This window comes from Gekko japonicus, unplaced genomic scaffold (assembly GCF_001447785.1).
Source record: "Gekko japonicus isolate JY-2015 unplaced genomic scaffold, Gekko_japonicus_V1.1 scaffold450, whole genome shotgun sequence".
Classification (NCBI taxonomy): Eukaryota; Metazoa; Chordata; class Lepidosauria; order Squamata; family Gekkonidae; genus Gekko; species Gekko japonicus.
This window is the reverse complement of record NW_015165843.1, coordinates 140830-158166: the sequence shown is the minus strand read 5'-3', so window position 1 is coordinate 158166 and position 17337 is coordinate 140830. Positions and strand designations below refer to the sequence as shown.

The following is a 17337-nucleotide window of genomic DNA, read 5'->3' as shown; positions in this document are numbered from 1 at the left end:
GAATGCCTGATGTGTTCTGGCTGCAGCACAAACCCAGCCGTCTGATTTTCGTTGGGCCGTTCTTTGGTTTGGGGCACTAAACACCTCTCCTCTTCACCCCTCTTCTTCACAGCAGAAAGCATCCAGCTCCTCCCACGAAGGGCGTCTCGGGGAGTCCCAGCTGAGTGGTCCAGCTCACATGAGGCCTTCGTTTGAGCCCCCTCCCACCACCATCGCCGCCGTTCCCCCCTACATCGGGCCGGACACACCGGCGCTACGGACTCTCAGCGAATACGCGCGCCCCCACGTTATGTCCCCCACAAACCGCAACCACCCATTCTTTGTTCCCCTCAACCCCACCGACCCCCTCTTGGCCTACCACATGCCCGGCCTCTACAACGTGGACCCCACCATCCGGGAGCGGGAGCTGCGGGAGCGGGAGATCCGGGAGCGGGAGCTGCGGGAGAGGATGAAGCCCGGCTTCGAGGTGAAGCCTCCGGAACTCGACGCGCTGCACCCCGCCACCAACCCCATGGAGCACTTTGCCCGTCACGGCGCCCTCACCATCCCCCCCACGGCAGGCCCTCACCCCTTCGCCTCTTTCCACCCGGGGCTGAACCCCCTGGAACGGGAGAGACTCGCTCTGGCAGGCCCTCAGTTGCGGCCGGAAATGAGCTACCCGGACAGACTGGCTGCCGAGAGGATACACGCCGAGCGGATGGCGTCGCTCACCAACGACCCTTTGGCCCGGCTCCAGATGTTCAACGTGACGCCACATCATCACCAACATTCACACATACACTCGCACCTCCACCTCCACCAGCAGGACCCGCTCCATCAAGGTGAGCCAGGGTTGTCCGGGCTGCATCACCTCCAGACACTCCCCCGGTGTCATCCTTTTTCTGTGAAGTCGGGTTGGATAATATATAATTTTTTAAAGTCATATCCCATCCAAAAACCTATCTCTGAGGAACATAAACTTTGGCTAGAGAAACCTATAACTACCTCTGAAATTTTAGCAACTATGAAGTCGGGTTGGACCTACCTGTGCAAGCAGTAATGGGTGGTAGAACAAGCTGTATCGCTTCACACTTCAAGGGGAGATGAGTTGTCAGCAACGCTCCCTGTAAGCCGTGGAGTCTTGTGAGCAAAAATTCTGCTTTGTGAGCTACTGGCACTAGAGTTGTGAGCGAGCAATTTGGCTGCTGCATAAATTAGTTTGCTCTGGAGCCATCCTTCTTGAACGAAGACAAAAAGGTGTGAGCTGGAGGCTAAGAAACAGTGAGCTAGCTCACACTCACTCAGCTTAGAGGGAACCCTGGTTGTCGGTCACTTCTTTGGGAATGCACCTCGGCCAGGAAGGAAGGAAGGAAGTAGCTCCTTAGAAACCAGAAAGCTTTTCAGGATCTCATACCCCGGACAGCTTGTTGGTCTCCGAGGTGCTACTGGACTCGAAACGAGCTGTTTATTTTATTTATTTATATACTGGATGTCTTAATCGCCCAGTCCCTGCTGTTGCAGGGCTGTGGGCGACGTACAGTATCCATAAAACACAGTCAGATAAAACCACGAAGACATCAAGAACACGTGTTCGAAAAAAGATGGCGAACATGAATTCGTCCGATTTCAGACCGCCAGCTACTTTGCAGGTGTGTGGGCGGGGGCAAAAGGTAAAGAGCGGGGGGGGGGATGAGAAAGGGTGCCAGCCGAAAGGAAACCGTCGCTGTCCTCAGCCAAAAGCCTGGCCAGGGCCGGCTCACTCACTAGGCAAACTAGGCGATTGCCTAGAGCGGGCTGGCCCTTAGGGGCGCCAAACTGCACCCGGCCCCGTACTCTGAGTGTTTTTTGATCATTTGTGTTTTTCATTCTTCCTAAAATGCATTTATTTTTGAAAAATGGTGGGCGCATTGGGGGGGGGGGGATGCCAGAAGGGATCCTCGCCTAGGGTGCAAAATAAGCTGGGGCCGGCCCTGAGCCTGGCGGAACGTCTCTGCCTCACAGGCCCTGCAGGATTGCATAAGGTCCCGCAGGGCCCCTGATGGCATTCGGCAGAGAGTTCCACCCGTTCGGGGCCAAGACCAAAAAGGCCCTGGTCGTGGGCAGCCGGCTATCCTCAGGGCCAGGGACCCCCAGCAAGTAGTTCTACTGCAGACCAACACGGCTGCTCTCTGAAGCTCCTAAGAAGGGGTGGGGCGGAGTGAAGCCGAAGTAGAAAAGTAGCACCGTTAGCTGCAGCCTTCCCCTCTGATTATCTTGTTCTCCAATTGCTGGGAATTTTGGGCACAGAAGAGTGTTCAGAAATGGCACCCCCGTCGCCAGCCTTCTGAAGTGATACTCCCAACAGAACGACATAAAAAAGGGCCGTTGCTGGATCAGACCCAAAGCCCATCTGGTCTCCTGCCTTGTTTTCTGCGCGACTGACCGGGGGCACACAGAAGCCCAAGCTTCTTGCCACCCTGGACTCGTTCCAGTGTCTCCTTCTCTTAAAGGTCACCTTACTCGTCGGGGGGGGGGGTTTCTGTCACTTGAGCTTCCCCACCAAGTAAGAAAGGGGAGAAGTTCTACAAGCCGGCCTGGGACGGGCGATTCTCGTGAGCCGCTTGTCCTGCACGCCCTTGTAAACGGAGGGTGGCGTGGAGCACTGCCTGTGCTGAGGCCTGAAATCCCACCAATCTCCTTCGCTCTCACTGGGTCCGCTCTTAGACGTGGCAGCTGCTTCTGGCTTTCCAGTAACAGCAGGATTTCCTGAAGCACAGTCAGCCATCTTGGCCCCTCACGTTGCAGGGACCGAGAAGAGGCAGGTCGCACTGAGCCTCCATTTTCTCTCTAGGCCACTCCAGGGCAGTGTTCCCTCTAAGCTGAGTTAGTGTGAGCTAGCTTTCAGTTTTTTAAGCCTCCGGCTCACGCATTTTTGCCTTTGCTCAGGAAGGAGGGCTCCAGAGGAGACTAATTCCTGCAGCAGCCAAATCAGTCGCTCGCAACTTTAATGCCAGTCGCTCACCAAGTAGAATTTTTGCTCACAAGACTCCACAGCTTAGAGGCCGTGTCTCCTCTTTGTCCCCCGCGGTCCCCACTGGCCCTCGTGGAGTAGGTCAAAGGCAGGCTTTGAATCTGGGCCTCCCCTGCCCTTATCCTGATGCCACGTTGACCTTCTCTCTGCTTTACGGAAAGCTCTTTGGTGGTTTCAAAACTAAAGTGCCACACGTGTGGTGGGGGAGCAGTTCCGATCACCCTCCTCTCCTCGCACAAACGGAAATCACACCGCCACCCCTTGTGCCAGCTGGGAAACGGGCAAAGAGAAGATAACCTTTCCCCGCCTCGTCTCCCAAGACAAATGGTACAACGGGGTTAATTCTGATTGGCACAGGGATGGGAGTAGGGTGGAGGAATGGGTTAAATTCTCCCCCCTGTGCCATGGTCTCGGATCAGGGCCCTCTCGGCTGCAGTTGCTCCTTGAATAACTCGGGGGGGGGGGGGGATGCAGTCACGGATCTTCCAGTATCTCTGCTGATTTGGCTCTCGCCTCGATGAGAAATGACAAAAGGGAGAGTCGGTTTGGTGTGGTGGTTGGGAGCTTGGACTCTAATCTGGGAGACGCAGGTTTGATTCCCCACGCTTCCAACATGCAGCTGCTGGTGTGACCTCGGGCCAGTCACAAGTTCCCTCAGAGCTGTTCTCTCACAAGCAGTCCTCGAGTGAGCTCTCTCAGCCCCACCTGTCTCACAGGGTGTCTGTTGTGGGAAGGGAAAGGAGATTGTAAGTCCCTCTGAGACTCCTTCGGGTAGTGAAAGGTTGGGGTATAAATCCAATCTCCTCCTCCACCTCCACATCGCTGCGATGGATCTAGCCCTCGTCCCTTGAGAACAGAGGCGGCTGCTATCCACCCAGCAACCTCCAGAGGTCTGTTTCTTGGTTGCAATACAGTGGGGCATTGTGAATTTGTGCGTGCATAACACAATGCGTTCTCGTCCTGTATCACTCTTATTTGTGCAAGTTCCTGTTTGCACCAGCTGGGTTTCCCGATTTCCCCACCAACGCCCACCACTTTATGGGGAAGGAAAAAGAGAGAGGACAGGGTTCTGTGTCCCGTGGCATGATACGAAGGCTTTTAGGGTGAGACCAGCGATCTGCAGAAGGCTGTCAGCTTATTTTCTCTTGCTGCTGTATCGACAATAGCAGAGTTAATTGAGGCACCAAATAGCCATGCCGGGGCGGCGGGGGCGGGGGGGGCGTGCCTGCCTGCGCAAAGCAAGGTCAGGAACAAAAGCCTTTTCCCCAGGACAGAGTGTGCCATCCCATTAACGTATCAAAGTGCAGCTGTACTTTTTGTGCCGGCAGATAGAACAAAGTGAATCCTGGAGAGGCTGCGTTAAAAATAGATGGGAGCGTCTCTGCTTTCTGGGCTAGGAAAGGAACTGCAAGGATGAAGCCTCTCTGAGGCTCAGAGGAGCCATCCTGTGGTTAAGAAATACCCCAAGGAGATCCCAGGACAGGGCAGCGTGTTGCTTCACAGTGTGTGTTTCTCTTTGTGCTTTTTAAAGCCCAGTATGGTGTGCATCTCCATTTTGGAAGCTGTTGGTCATGTTACAAGAATTACCTCTTTATAGATCACCGGGGTTTTTGGGGGGGATTGTTCTCGGTAGAGACTCCAAGGCCATCCAGTCCAGCCTTAAGTCATAGAATCACAGAGTTGGAAGGGGCCATACAGGCCATCTAGTCCAACCCCTGCTGCTCAATGCAGGATCAGCCTAAAACATCCCTGGCGAGTGTTCGCCTCTGTTCACCGCTGCCTGGAAAGACTGCCAGGGAGGGGGAGTTCCCCACCTCCCCAGGCAGCCAATTCCACTGCCGAGCTACTCTTGCTGTAAAAAACTTTCCCCTGATATCCAGCCAGTATCTTCCCGCCCATAATTTAAACCCATGACTGTGAGTCCTGTCCTCTGCTGCCAATGGGAACAGCTCCCTGCCCTCCTCTTAAGTGGCAGCCTTTCAAATACGTAAATTTTTTTAGTCCCAAAAATGAGACCGTTTTGCAACCAGTGCATGCGCCCTTAGGCTCCAGTGCATTATAGTTCCCAGGGATGGCTCAGGGAAGCTGGCTCAGGGAAGCGGGACTAAACTCTCCGACTTCCTGACTCTCAGCTGGGAGTCACCCCGGCTCAGTTTGCTTCCTGCCTCGTTGGGGGAGAGTGCAGCTCCAGAGCTGAGCTCTTTGCTCCTTTCTTACTTGCTTTTCTCTTGCTTTTCTCCTGGAGTGGTTTCATACTTGAGGGAGAGCTTCCGGACCTCTCCAGCCTCTCTCACGTCTCTCTTCACACCTCCTCTTGGCTCTGCTGCTCCTCTTGGTCTTTGCAGTTTTTTTTCCTTGCTCCCCCTCCCCCTTCCTTGGAGGAACGTGGAAGGGAATGGCCCAGTGGTGGGCTCCGGAGGGACGTAAAAGAGATGAATTTACCTCTGGAAATGATGGAGACCCTCTCCTTCCTTCTGTCTCCTGCGAAGAGAGCTCCCTGGCTGAGCCTAGCCCAGAGCTGCTTAAGGAGAGCGCCATAAAAAGGCATGAAAATGTCTCCTCAGGTGCAAATGGCTCGCTCGGCTGCCGGTTCAACCCCTGTAGGCTACTCGTTGGACACCCCCTCTCTCTCTCGTCTGCCAGTTTGGCCCCTGGGGGCTACAGTGGCATGCCAGGCTCCGCTGAACCAGAGGGACTCCTTGACCACCAGAGCAGATCTTCAGGGGGTAAGGTGCTGTCTCTCCCCACCCCCACCTCCCCATCCCCTCCGAGAGGTTGTGGCCGGCTGGGATCCTTGCTTGGCTGAGTTGATGGGATCTTTTAAAGAGAGCCCTGAGAGAGGAGAGGAGCGGCAAGGTGTGCGAGAGCACTCCTCTCCCACCCCAGGGATCCAAGCGCTCCAACCTGAGGTCACCCTCGCCAGCCCACAAGCAAAGGTTTAGGCGTAAGGAGCCTCTTCCTCCACTGCCAGGGTCCAGGGCAGCCCCCCCTCCCGGGATGGACAGTCCCTTCCCCGTCACAACCAAAGAGGGAGGCGGGAGAGTTTTTCTTAGAGGAGGCGCCCAGAGTTGCTGACCAACCCATGTTCCTGTTCAGTGCACATGACTGCCAGTCTGTCTTATCCAAAGCCGTGCTGGCCCTGGGCCTCACAGAAATCCCCGACCCTGGAGAGGAACCTTCAGGGAGTGAAAGCAGGCCCGGGGGTGGGGGTGGATTTCCCCCCAGGGCTCCTTCCTCAGAAAGGCTGGTTTCCCTTTCCCAGTTTTTTTCAGAAGGCCGATGAAGGGAGAATGGGCCCAAGCCTATATGTAACAGGCAGTTTCCAAACATCACCTAAAGCTTCAGTCCTACAGGTATGACAAGCCTGATCGGCTGGCCAGACAAGGAAACCGTGATGCCCGGGACATTCTGGTTGGCTGGCCTCAGGAATTCCAACCTAGCGGCTTCAGCCTCCCCAAGACCACTGGATGCTGCGAACCAGTCTGGCTGTGCCATAACGTTCTGCAGTTTCCCCATACTGCCTCCTTCTGTTTCCCAGATGTCTCTCACCCTCCCAAAAAAGGGACCTACCAAAGCGACAGGCTACAGACCCAGTTCCCTCCCATGAGCATCGCTCAGCAGGAGTTTGCGCCGTATTTTTCTTGTTGCCCAAGAGAAAGGGGTACTGGGGAGCCATTCTCGACCTGAAGTATATGAAGAGGTCACTTCCGCAGGGAGACCCTATGACCTGGCAGACCTCCACCTATCTCATGGAAGCCTGCTTCCACATTCCCATCCTTCTAGGACATCGCAGGTTTCTCCAGTTTGCCTTCAGTGCAGGGTTCTTCCTTCTGGCCTAGCGTCGGCTCCTTGGGTCTGCCATCAAGGAAACTAAATCCATCCTTATCTGATGACATCCTGATCCGTTTTCCCACTTGTGAGCTATCGATTAGGGATGCCCTCAGAACCATTCAGCTCGTGGAAATCCATGCCCTCACTTTAAACAAGGGAAAAAACAGCCTTGCCCCATCGCAGGGACTCCCAACACCTTGGCGTGATGATGGGCACACACCAGAATGTGCTGGCCCACCCCACCCCACCAGACAAGGCCTCCAGGACTTTGAGCTTGGCCAAAGATCTGGTCAAAGTCAGAACTACCTAGCTGATGTCCCTGGCGTGCCTCCGGGGCCTGATAACCTCCCACATAGGGACAGTTCCATGGGCCCGAATACCTGCTGGACACACTGCGGTGGTTCTTCTGGCTCTGTCAGCTAGAAATCCTGCGGAGGAGCCACGTAACCCCAGACCTAAAACAGTTTCTGAGACAGCATGGTCTGGTGGGCTGACCTGTACAACTGAGACGGGGCGAACCCTATGTCTCAGACTACATCCTGCAACTTTACAGACCATGGGTCTCTCTGGTCGGGCAGCATCACTGCTCAGCTCTCCAGGCCAAGACAGATGCACATCAAAGGAAAAGACAGTGGGCATCATCAAGGCCTTGGATCCCAGAGCTATCAGGAAAGCACTCACCTTCTGGGCAGTCATGAGGAACCAGCAGGTACTCATCAGAACAGGTAATTTTTCAACCAAGGCCCATATCAAGTGTGGGGGACGTCCGGGTCATCCCCTGAACACTACGGGTCAACTCATCCCTTTTCTGGGCGGAGAAACTTCTGTGGCCCATCCCAGGGACTCCTGAGCATCCAGGCAGACTTGCTGAGCAGACAGATCATCGACAAAAACAACACAGTCCACCAAAATGGGAAATGTTCCTACTAATTGCAGCTCTCGTTTTGCAAAGCCAGAAGTAGATCTTCTTGCCTTGGCATCCAGTCATCAAGTACCGAGAATGTTTCTCCAGATCCCATCTCCCTCAGTCAGAATGAGCAGATGCTCTAACCTCTCCGTGGCCCAAGGTATGCCCTTCTGCCCCCTCCCAGTAATCCCAGGCTCTGTAGAAGATGCATCAGGATCAGATGGAGGTGAACTTTGTGGCTCCAGAGTGGCCCTGCAGGGCATGGTTTCCATCCTCGGTGGATCTCTCCGTTCAGCCCCCCCGCCCCCGGGAGATTTCCGTGAGCCCAGACAGCAGGGGCCGATTTGGCACCCGGGTCCCGAGTTGCTCCATCTGATCATGTGGCTCTCGGAAGCAATGGGCTCCTGAATTTTGGCTGCTACTCAGAGGTCGCAAGACCTTCGTGACTTCCAGGAGAGTCTCCGTAAGATCCGTCTACGATACTACGTGGGAAAGGACCTTCTTGAGGTGGTGCCGATGCAAGCACGTCCACCCTGGCCTGGGCCATCAGTTGGCCCCTCCTTCACAGGGTGCTCATCAGAAAACAAACAAACAAAACCATCAGCCTGCAGGTGTCCACCCTTCATTGCCAGGTAATGTAGCTGGCAACCCTTAACGAGACATCCTCATATCTTCTGCTTTCTCCATGGGGTCACGCAGATCAACCCCCTACTGTGGTCCACAGATTGTCTTCATGGAGGCTGCATATAGTTCTTTCGGCTCTCGCTAATCCTCTTTTTGAGTTCTTAAGAGAAGTTCCCCTTAAAATGTCTGCACATGAAAACCCTCCTCACAGCAGTGATTTTGGCTAGGAGGGGTTGAAACTGGGAGCCTTGTCAGCCAGGAAAGGCCTTCGTGTCTTCCACAAGGACAAGGTGATGCTCAGGCCGGATCCCAACTGTACCACCCAGGTGAGCTCCACTCCTCACAGGAGCCAGGAGATTCATGTCCCTTCCTTCTGCCCACATCCTAGGCACCCCAAGGACAGAGAGTGCAGTGGTTAAGTGCGCGGACTCTAATCTGGGAGAACCGGGTTTGATTCCCCACTCCTCCACTTGCAGCTGCTGGATGACCTTGGGCAAGCCATAGTTCTGTCAGAGCTGTTCTCTCAAGGACAGTTCTGGAAAGAGCTCTCTCAGCCCCGCCTACCTCACAGGGTGTCTGTTGTGGGGAGGGGAAGGGAAAGGAGCTTGTAAGCCGCTCTGAAACTACGAGTGAAGGGCAGGTTATAAATCCAATCTCCTCCTCCTCCTTATATCTCCCGGGGGGGGGGGCTCAGAATCTACCCCCGACGTACAGAATCCATCGGAAAGATGGGCTCTCTCTTCATTTTGTTAACAGCCCCCAATAAGGGAAGATGATGTCCAGATTGGCCATCAGCTACACCATTCGATAGTGCACCTCCCATGCCTACAAGGCAAGCAACGTTTCTGGTTCCCGCAGGGATCACGGGCCACTCAATGAGAAGTGCAGCCACCACCACAGACGTTGATCTTCATGCCTCAGTGGAGGACACATGCAAGGCAATGACATGGTCTTCCGTCTCGACCTTCATCAGGCCCTACAAACTTCATTCCTTCTCCATTGATGCCGCCTTCGGGCAGAGAGTGCTGCAGGATATGGTGAAAGGTCGTCCGTTCCCACCCGTCATTGGGATACGTACCGGTATTGGAAGCCCCATTCCAAGATCGGAACCTCGGATACTCGCCGTAAAGGTCCCTTCTGTGCTCTGAGGTTCGGAGGGCATCTTGCCCCCACTCCTCCCCCTCCCCCCCAAAAAACCCCAGAAAGAACAGAGGAATGTCTACAAAAGCAGGATCGTGCGTTCGACCAGTCCTATGTGATCAAGTTGCAGGGGGAGATGCCTGCCAGCTCTGATCCTTCTTTAACCCTGTTCATATCTCGTCTCTGGTTATCATCTGTTAGGCCTCTATCAGTGACTTGCCTGTTCTGGTTGTTTTATCTCTGCTCTGCTCCTTCCTGTCCCTGGGATCATTAGCTCGTGAAGTGACCAAACTGAGCCAGGGCGATTCCCAGGCGGGAGACAGGAAGTCGGAGAGTTTAGTCCCGCCTCCCTGAGCCAAAGGATCCAGAGTTGGCTTTTTCAAGAGTGGCACCACCACAGCCTCCTTCAATCCCTCCACCAGTTGCTTTTGATCCTCCTAAAAGGCGGCAGCCGCTCAGAGCCTAAGGAAAGCCCCCCAGCAGAGAAGTTTGCCGGGGAGCAGATCAGTGTTCCCTCTCAGCTTAGTGTGAGCCAAGCTCACAGTCTTTTAGCCTCCGGCTCACACATTTGTTGCCTTCGCTCAGGAAGGAGGGCTCCAGGGCAAACTGATTTATGCAGCAGCCACATCGCTCGCTCACAACTTGAATGCCAGTTAGCTCACAAAGCAGAATTTTTGCTCAGAGGGAGCATTGGAGCAGGTCTGTGCCACCCAGCATCCTGCCTCTGCAGCAGGTGGCCCTCTGTGGCCCCGCGGAAGGCCCAGCAGCAGCTACAAACGCTGGGTGTTGGACATGGGTTTGAGTTCAAGCCCCAGCTATAAACTCAGCAAGCAGTCGTGCAAATGTAGTTTCTCTCCGTCTAAGTTCTCAATCTGTGCAAGGATATAAATTGTGACCCTTTCCCAGAGAGTGATGATGATATCTCCATAATCACATGGAAAGGGACTTGCAGTCACTTCCTGGCTGGTTGCCCGGCAGTCGCACAGATGGCCTGCCGGGGCCGAGAGACGGTGCCTCGCAGGAGTCTCTCATGCCCTGTGCCAGACGTTGGCTGTGGCCCAGGGACTGTTGAGGGATCTGTCTCCAAAGCCCAAGTCCTGCCATTTTCGTTACTGATGCACGTACCTGTGTGGACTGTTCCCCCTTACCCATGCGCAGTAACAGAAGAGTGCTTTGGGCACATCAGCGAACTGGCTGCCGGCCTGGTTTCCCGCTGGCCCATCTGTGTATATTTTGTTCACTGACTGGGTGTGATTTGAACCTGCCTTGGCTTGCCAGGTGCCCACACACACACACACACACACACACACACCCCAGAAACGAGATCTGCTGGAGGCGTCTGTCTGTCTGGGCATAACGGCCTTTCTCTCGCTAGCCCCTGCCGTGGTTCAGTGGCTGCTGGTGGTGATGCACTTGTAAGCTCGCACTTACTGCTATCTGAGAGACATGAAATGTAGTGATGGTTGGAGCATTAGACTAGGAACGTGGAGGGGGGGGGGCATCCGGATTCAGATCCGTGCTCAGCTGTGAAGCAACCTGGGGCCGGTCACACACCCTTGGCCTCACAGGATTGCTGTTTAGATCAAATGGAGGGAGGAACCGTGCACATGGCTTTGTGCTGAGTAGGATAAACAGCTAAAACTTAGATGTAGCGTGTGCATTATCTCTTCTTTGCTTGCCTTTCTCTGGGGGGCAGAAATGAAGGGCGGGATCCCTCGAGTCTCTCCCTCGAGGGACCCACACAAAGCTGCAGTTGAGGGTAATCCCCTGACTCCCAGATTCAGTGGGAATTTGAACCCAAATACTAGTCCAGGAGTAGACCTGAGCATTCCCAGGGTGTTGCGGCGCTACAGCGATCAATCAGTGGGGTCAGGGGTGGTTCAAGCCTATTGCGGCACAGATGAGACAAACTCGGTTGAAAACCTAGGACTGATTTGTGTTGGGTCTTGGCAGTGGTCCGTATGTTGGAGTGTAAACCTTTCCAAAGGAGGAACTCTGGAGGCAGCGTCGTGCAGAGGAACCAGTGGCTGCCCACAGGGAAGTGACACAGTCAGGACTGGCAGGAAGCCTTCCCTTGCGGGTGCATGGATGCAAACCATTCCTAGCTACAGGAATCCAGGGCGGGTGCCGGGGCACCCTGACCTCAGGCAGCTCACGTGGCAGAGTCCTCAGCCGAACATCCACTCACAGCCCCACGGCAGCAAGAGGAGAATCGGGGGTCAGGATGACCCGGCCTTTTTCTGTCTGCCCCAAGGAAGCAACTGTGTCAGTGAGATCAGCGTTGAGAGGCTGAATCCCAAGATCTTCACGATCTGTTCTAAAGCTCTAAATCAAAGGGCTTGTGCTGCCACTGCCGGCCACGTACGCAGCCCTTCTCTTAGGAGGCGAGGGTGGCATGCCCACTGAGTTCCTCAGCTGAACGGGGATTTGAACTTCGGTCTCCAGAGCCCTGAGCAGACACAGTAAGCCAGGGGTGTTGAACTCATTTGTTATGCGGGCCGGACGTGACATAAATGAGACCTTGTTGGGCCGGGCCATGCATGTCATAAAATGTAATGCCAGGTAGCGAGATATAAACCTTATAAAGGACGCAAACACAGAGATTTTTTTTTTTGTTTACTTAACATAAAAACATACTTAAAACATTTAGCTCTGTAAGCTGCAAACCTACTTTTGATTTATTGACATTGGCCACAGAAATCTCACGCCCAGAGTTCTGAGTCTAGGACCCAGGTTAAAACATGGAATGGCTGAGTGATTAAGAGAGTCTGGTGAAGCAAGCTATGATGCAGCAGCAGCAGCAGAACTGGAAGCAGGAGATGGCCAGTTCCACTGCAGGCCTGATGGAAGCCCTCCGGGGGCCTGATCCGGCCCCTGGGCCGCATGTTTGACACCCCTGCTATAAGCGCTTCACTCCACCAGTGCTCTCTATCCAGTGAGATCCAAGCTGATTTTCACTTTCAGGGGGGCGGCCATTTCCCAGGGGCCTCAACTGGTGGTGACCATCCGGGGCACGTTCTTCCCTTCTCTCTGCATGAGCCACTTGGCAGTAGGTGTCTGAGGCTGGTGAGGAGCTGGCATTGATGGCTAAGAGGCCCTTGTGTCTCGGAGCAGACGGAAGACTTGTTCCGGATGGGGTTGTCCTCTGTCTGAAGCAGGGGCTGGCAGCCCTTCACCAGGCATCGGTGCTTGATTCTCTGGGCCTCTGTGTGGGTATGCAGGGCTGGTTTCCAGCTCTGCCTGAAGCACAAAGCCGTGCCCTGTCAGAAGGATGTAGGAAAAGCTCTCCTGGGTCAAGCCAAAGGATGAGAGGCGTTCCAGTGTCCACTGACTTCTCCCAGCAACAGGTGTTCAAAGATACACTGCCTGTGCACACGGAGGTTCCATTTAGGGTTTGTTGGGGGGGGTCTCTTTTTGATAGACTCAGCCCTCCATGAATATCTCTTTGACCACCTCCCTGAATTCCTTTTTAAAGCCACCTAAAGGGCTGTCAGTACCTCCAGTAGCACCAGCTGCTCATTATGTGAAGAAGTCTTTTGCTTTTTTCGGTATGTTTTTGAAGTGTTTGGCATCTAGTCCCTCCAGTTTGGTGTAGCGGTTAGGAGCACGGACTTTAATCTGGGAGGAACTGGGTTTGATTCCCCACTCCTCTACATGCAGCTGTTGGTGTGACCTTTCGTCAGTCACAAGTTCTTTCAGAGCTGTTCTCTCAGGAGGCGTTCTCAAAAGAGCTCTCTCCGGCCCACCTACCTCAGGGTGTCTGTTGTGGGGAGGGGAAGGGAAAGGAAACTGTAAGCCACTTTGAGACTCTTGCGGGTAGTGAAGGGCAGGGTATAAATCCAGTCTCTTCCTCCTCCTCCTTCTTCCTGCAAGACCTGTCCCCTGTCACTCAAGACTTGATAAGCTCCGGGTTAGACTGCTGTATCATTTTCTCTGTGGGGCTGTTTTGGAAGACTGTTTGGATGCTGGGAGCATTTCCAGATGTTATCCGAATGAACACCTTCTTGCCTGGATCCCACCTGCCTGCTTCACAATCATCCAAGGAGGGCTTCTTCTGCCTGCCTTTGCCAGGTGTCTGTCTCATGGCAGTAAGGTCTGCAGCCATTTGGGGAATACTACCCTCACCTCTCCGGAAATCCATGGGGCTCCTTGTCTGGCTGGTTTTAAGGAACTGGTTTTAAAAGCAAAACAAAACAGAAACTGTTCTTTCTGGAATGCCCTTTCCCCTGTGAGAGTCCCTGGCAGTTCTTAGATTTTGTGGTGCGGCTGGGTCTGTTTTTAAGCCTTTTGTCATGGCAGATTTTTAGCTAGTTTTGTATTGTGACTTATTTCAAGGGTGTGTTTCCGGGAAGCAGGAGGTAGAAACCAAATGAGTGAATCAATGTCAGGTTGATGCGCAAGTTCTCCTGCACACTTTCCAGTTTCCTCGTCGGTGAAAAATCTGTAGCTTGTTCTTCTCCCGACACACACGAGCTTAATTTAATATATTTTAACAATTAAAGACTGTTTGGCAACCTGATGTCATTTCAGATGCTCCAGAGAGTGCCATGGGCTTTACGGTTGCAAAGCGGAGCTCTCCTGCTTATTACTAGTTAATGCTGGGCATTGCACAGGCACTGATCTTACTGGGCAGGGGGAGTTTTTTCCCAAGCAGGCGTTTAAGTCTTGTATGTGTTGCTTCCCTTCCTCCCCCTCCTGCAGGCTCAGCCGGACCTGTCCATCCCCTCGTGGACCCCTTGGCAGCTGGACCCCACTTGGCACGCTTCCCCTACCCACCCGGTACCATCCCGAACCCGTTGCTAGGACAGCCGCCCCACGAACACGAAATGCTCCGGCACCCAGTTTTTGGTGAGTCTGTGTCATGTCGCCAGCCTTGGTGCGCGAGCGCTGCCTCGCTGGATCTTGCGCAGGTCCATCTAGCCCAGCATCCTACACCCAAGAGCCGGTTTGGTATAGTGTTTAGGAGCACGGGCTCTAATCTGGGAGAACCGGGTTTGGTTCCCCACTCTTCCACGTGCAGCCAGCTGGGGTGACCTTGGGCCAGTCACAAGTTCTCTCAGAGCTGTTCTCTCAGGAGCAGTCCCCAAAAGAGTTCTCTCAGCCCCACCTACCTTACAGGGTGTCTGCTGTGGGGAGGGGGAGGGGAAGGAGATTGTAAGCCGCTCTGAGGGAAGGGCAGGGCATAAATCCAATCTCTTCCTCTTCTTCTTCGTCTTCGTCTTCCAGCCTTAGGCAGCCAAATGCCTCTGAGCTGAGTGTGCTGGCCCTCCCCTGTTGCTTGCCCTCTTCACCCGAGGTCCCCAGGACAGCTTACAGCACAGAAACAGTGAAGCAGTTGACCCTAAAGCAGGAGTTCAACACCCCAGAAAGCAGCACACTGGTCCAAACTGATAATAAAAGCCTGAATAGCCCAGACTAGCCTGGTCTCATCAAGAATTGGACGCTAACTAAGCAGGGTCGGCCCTGGCGAGTGCTTGGATGGGAGACCACCAAGGAAGCCTGGGGTTCCTAGGCAGAGGGAGGCAAGGGCCAATCTGTCCTGACTTGGGTGGCCCAGGCTACCCCCGTCTCGTCAGATCTCAGAAACTAAGCAGGGGTCAGCCCCGATTAGCACTTGGATGGGAGACCACAGCGAAGTCCAGGGTGCTGCTGCACAGAGGCCGGCGATAGCAGACCACCCCTGAACATCTCTGGCCTCGAAATCCCTTTGGGGTGGCCATGAGCCAGTTGTGGCTGGAAGGCACTTATGTCCGACACACAAACCAGTGCGGATTTCTGCTCATCTTGAGTGAACAAGGAGCGAGGGAAAGTAAGCGATTCAGCCGCGCAGCCCGATAAAGGGGGGAAAGGGGAACAGGACGGGCTCCTAATAAAGCAGGACCTTTTATACAGGCAGCTCTTGGTGAGTCACCAAATTTGGCAACTCCTTTTAAAAAATCTATCTAAGCTGACAGGAGTCGCCATATCTTGCAGAAGGGAGTTCCGCGAGGAGACGAAACGCGTTTGTTAGCGCCTCCGTTGTCTTCTCCGGCCTCCTTTACACAGTCAAAGCTCCAGAGAGGTTGTTCGGCACCACTCCTTCCATTGCGGGTGATTCAGTGGTCGCAGTCCCAGGGTCAGGAAGAGCAGTGCTGCACACACCCTTGCCAGGGCAGCCAGTTCCAACAGCACGCTGACGGGGAGCGCGATCCCTTTTTCTCTTACAGGTACCCCCTACCCGCGTGACCTGCCCGGTGCCATCCCCCCGCCCATGTCCGCCGCCCATCAGTTACAGGCCATGCATGCCCAGTCAGCAGAACTCCAGAGACTAGCAATGGAGCAGCAGTGGCTGCACGGACACCCCCACATGCACGGGGGGCACCTTCCCAGTCAAGAAGACTATTACAGGTAAGGGGGGGTTGAGGGGAAGACACCCTTTTGTGGTCAGGCAGAAGCCCTGCAATGCCTGTCCTTTTAAACGCACATTGTCACCATCAGCTTCTTCTCTGTGATGCCGGCCCAAGAGCTTGACTTGGCAGACGGGAGAGGCAGAATCGGGAAGCCGCAGAGGGAGAAGGGGCAGGCTCCACCCAGGAAATGCCCTTATCACAGCTAAGGGGCCGCGGCTCGGCAGTAGAGCATCTGCTTGGCGTACAGAAGGTCCCAGGTTTGACCCCCAGCTTCTCTAGTTAAAAGACCAGGCAGGAGGTGATGTGGAAGACCCCTGCCTGAGACCCTGGGGAGCCACTGCCTCTCTGAGTAGACAGCACTGGTTTTGGATGGGCCAAGGTTCCGATTCAGTGTAAGACAGCTTTGTGCCGTGTTCATGTGAGCTCTGGCCTTAACATCCCCATTCGTTTGAAGGTAGATCTGAGTAGTGGATGTCCCTCCTCTCCAAACCGAGAGCCCGTTTTGGTGTAGCGGTGAGGAGCGCGGACTCTGATCTGGGAGAACCGTGTTTGATTTCCCCACTCCTCCTCCGTGTGCAGCTGCCAGTGTGACCTTTGGTCCGTCACAAGTCCTCTCAGAGCTGTTCTCTCAGGAGCAGTCCTCAAAAGAGCTCTCTGAGCCCCCACCTACCTCACAGGGTATTTTTTGTGGGGGGGGGGGAAGAGGTTGCAGGCCACTCTGAGACTCCGAGCGAAGGGCAGGGTATAAATCCAATCTTCTTCTTCTTCTTCTTCTCCTCTTACGGAGTGTGTTCTAGTCTGTCTCTACAGAGCTGGGCTTGTGTGGGGTTTTTTTGCCTGTTCCTGATCTTACAAGTGAAACCCTGTCAGGGTTAAGCAAACAGGTCCACGGTCACATACTTTCAAAGCATGCAAAGTCCCAGAACAGAATGAAGGGGGAGGGTTGTCAGAGAGGGGCTGGGACCCATGGGCCACTGTGTACCCTCCTAATTTGAACCCCGAATGTGAGTTTGTCAGCCTGAGGTCAGTGCCATGCGCTGGATGCAGGCTGAAGGGTACCGGCCCGGTGGGCTGGCAGAGGCGGAAGGCCGGGCACACCGTATTGATACCAGGCCCACCCAGTCCAGAGTTTTCATACCGCTTGCCAGTCAGAGAGGCTGGTACTGAATCCCCTTCTTCCCCTTTGTACCCGAAGAGAGCCCCGAGATCCAGTCCTCATGCTGGAAGGTTTTGCCGTTTCACTGCTGCCCCCCCCCGACCCCAGCAAGGAGGCAGATCTCTGCAGTTCTGACCCGCCATCCCCACATGCAACAGTCTTCTCCTTCCCCCTTTCCCTGGACTCTTTAGTTCCTTAGACGGTAGTTTATGGTGGGAAGAGCCTCTCTCCCTCTCCCTCCCTCTCTCTCTCCCTCCCTCCCTCTCCCTCTCTCTCCCACTCTCCCTCCCTCTCCCTCCCT

At 54.5% G+C, this 17337-nt stretch overlaps 1 protein-coding gene across 1 annotated transcript in view; it reads left to right on the top strand.

Annotated features, from left to right (window-relative positions):
- RERE (arginine-glutamic acid dipeptide (RE) repeats) overlaps window positions 1–17337 on the top strand; it is a 301925-nt gene that overhangs the window by 284047 nt on the left and 541 nt on the right. Inside the window, 4 exon segments of the mRNA XM_015411042.1 lie at window positions 116–821; window positions 5554–5715; window positions 14193–14339; window positions 15698–15878. Coding sequence (XP_015266528.1) covers window positions 116–821; window positions 5554–5715; window positions 14193–14339; window positions 15698–15878 — 1196 coding nt within the window.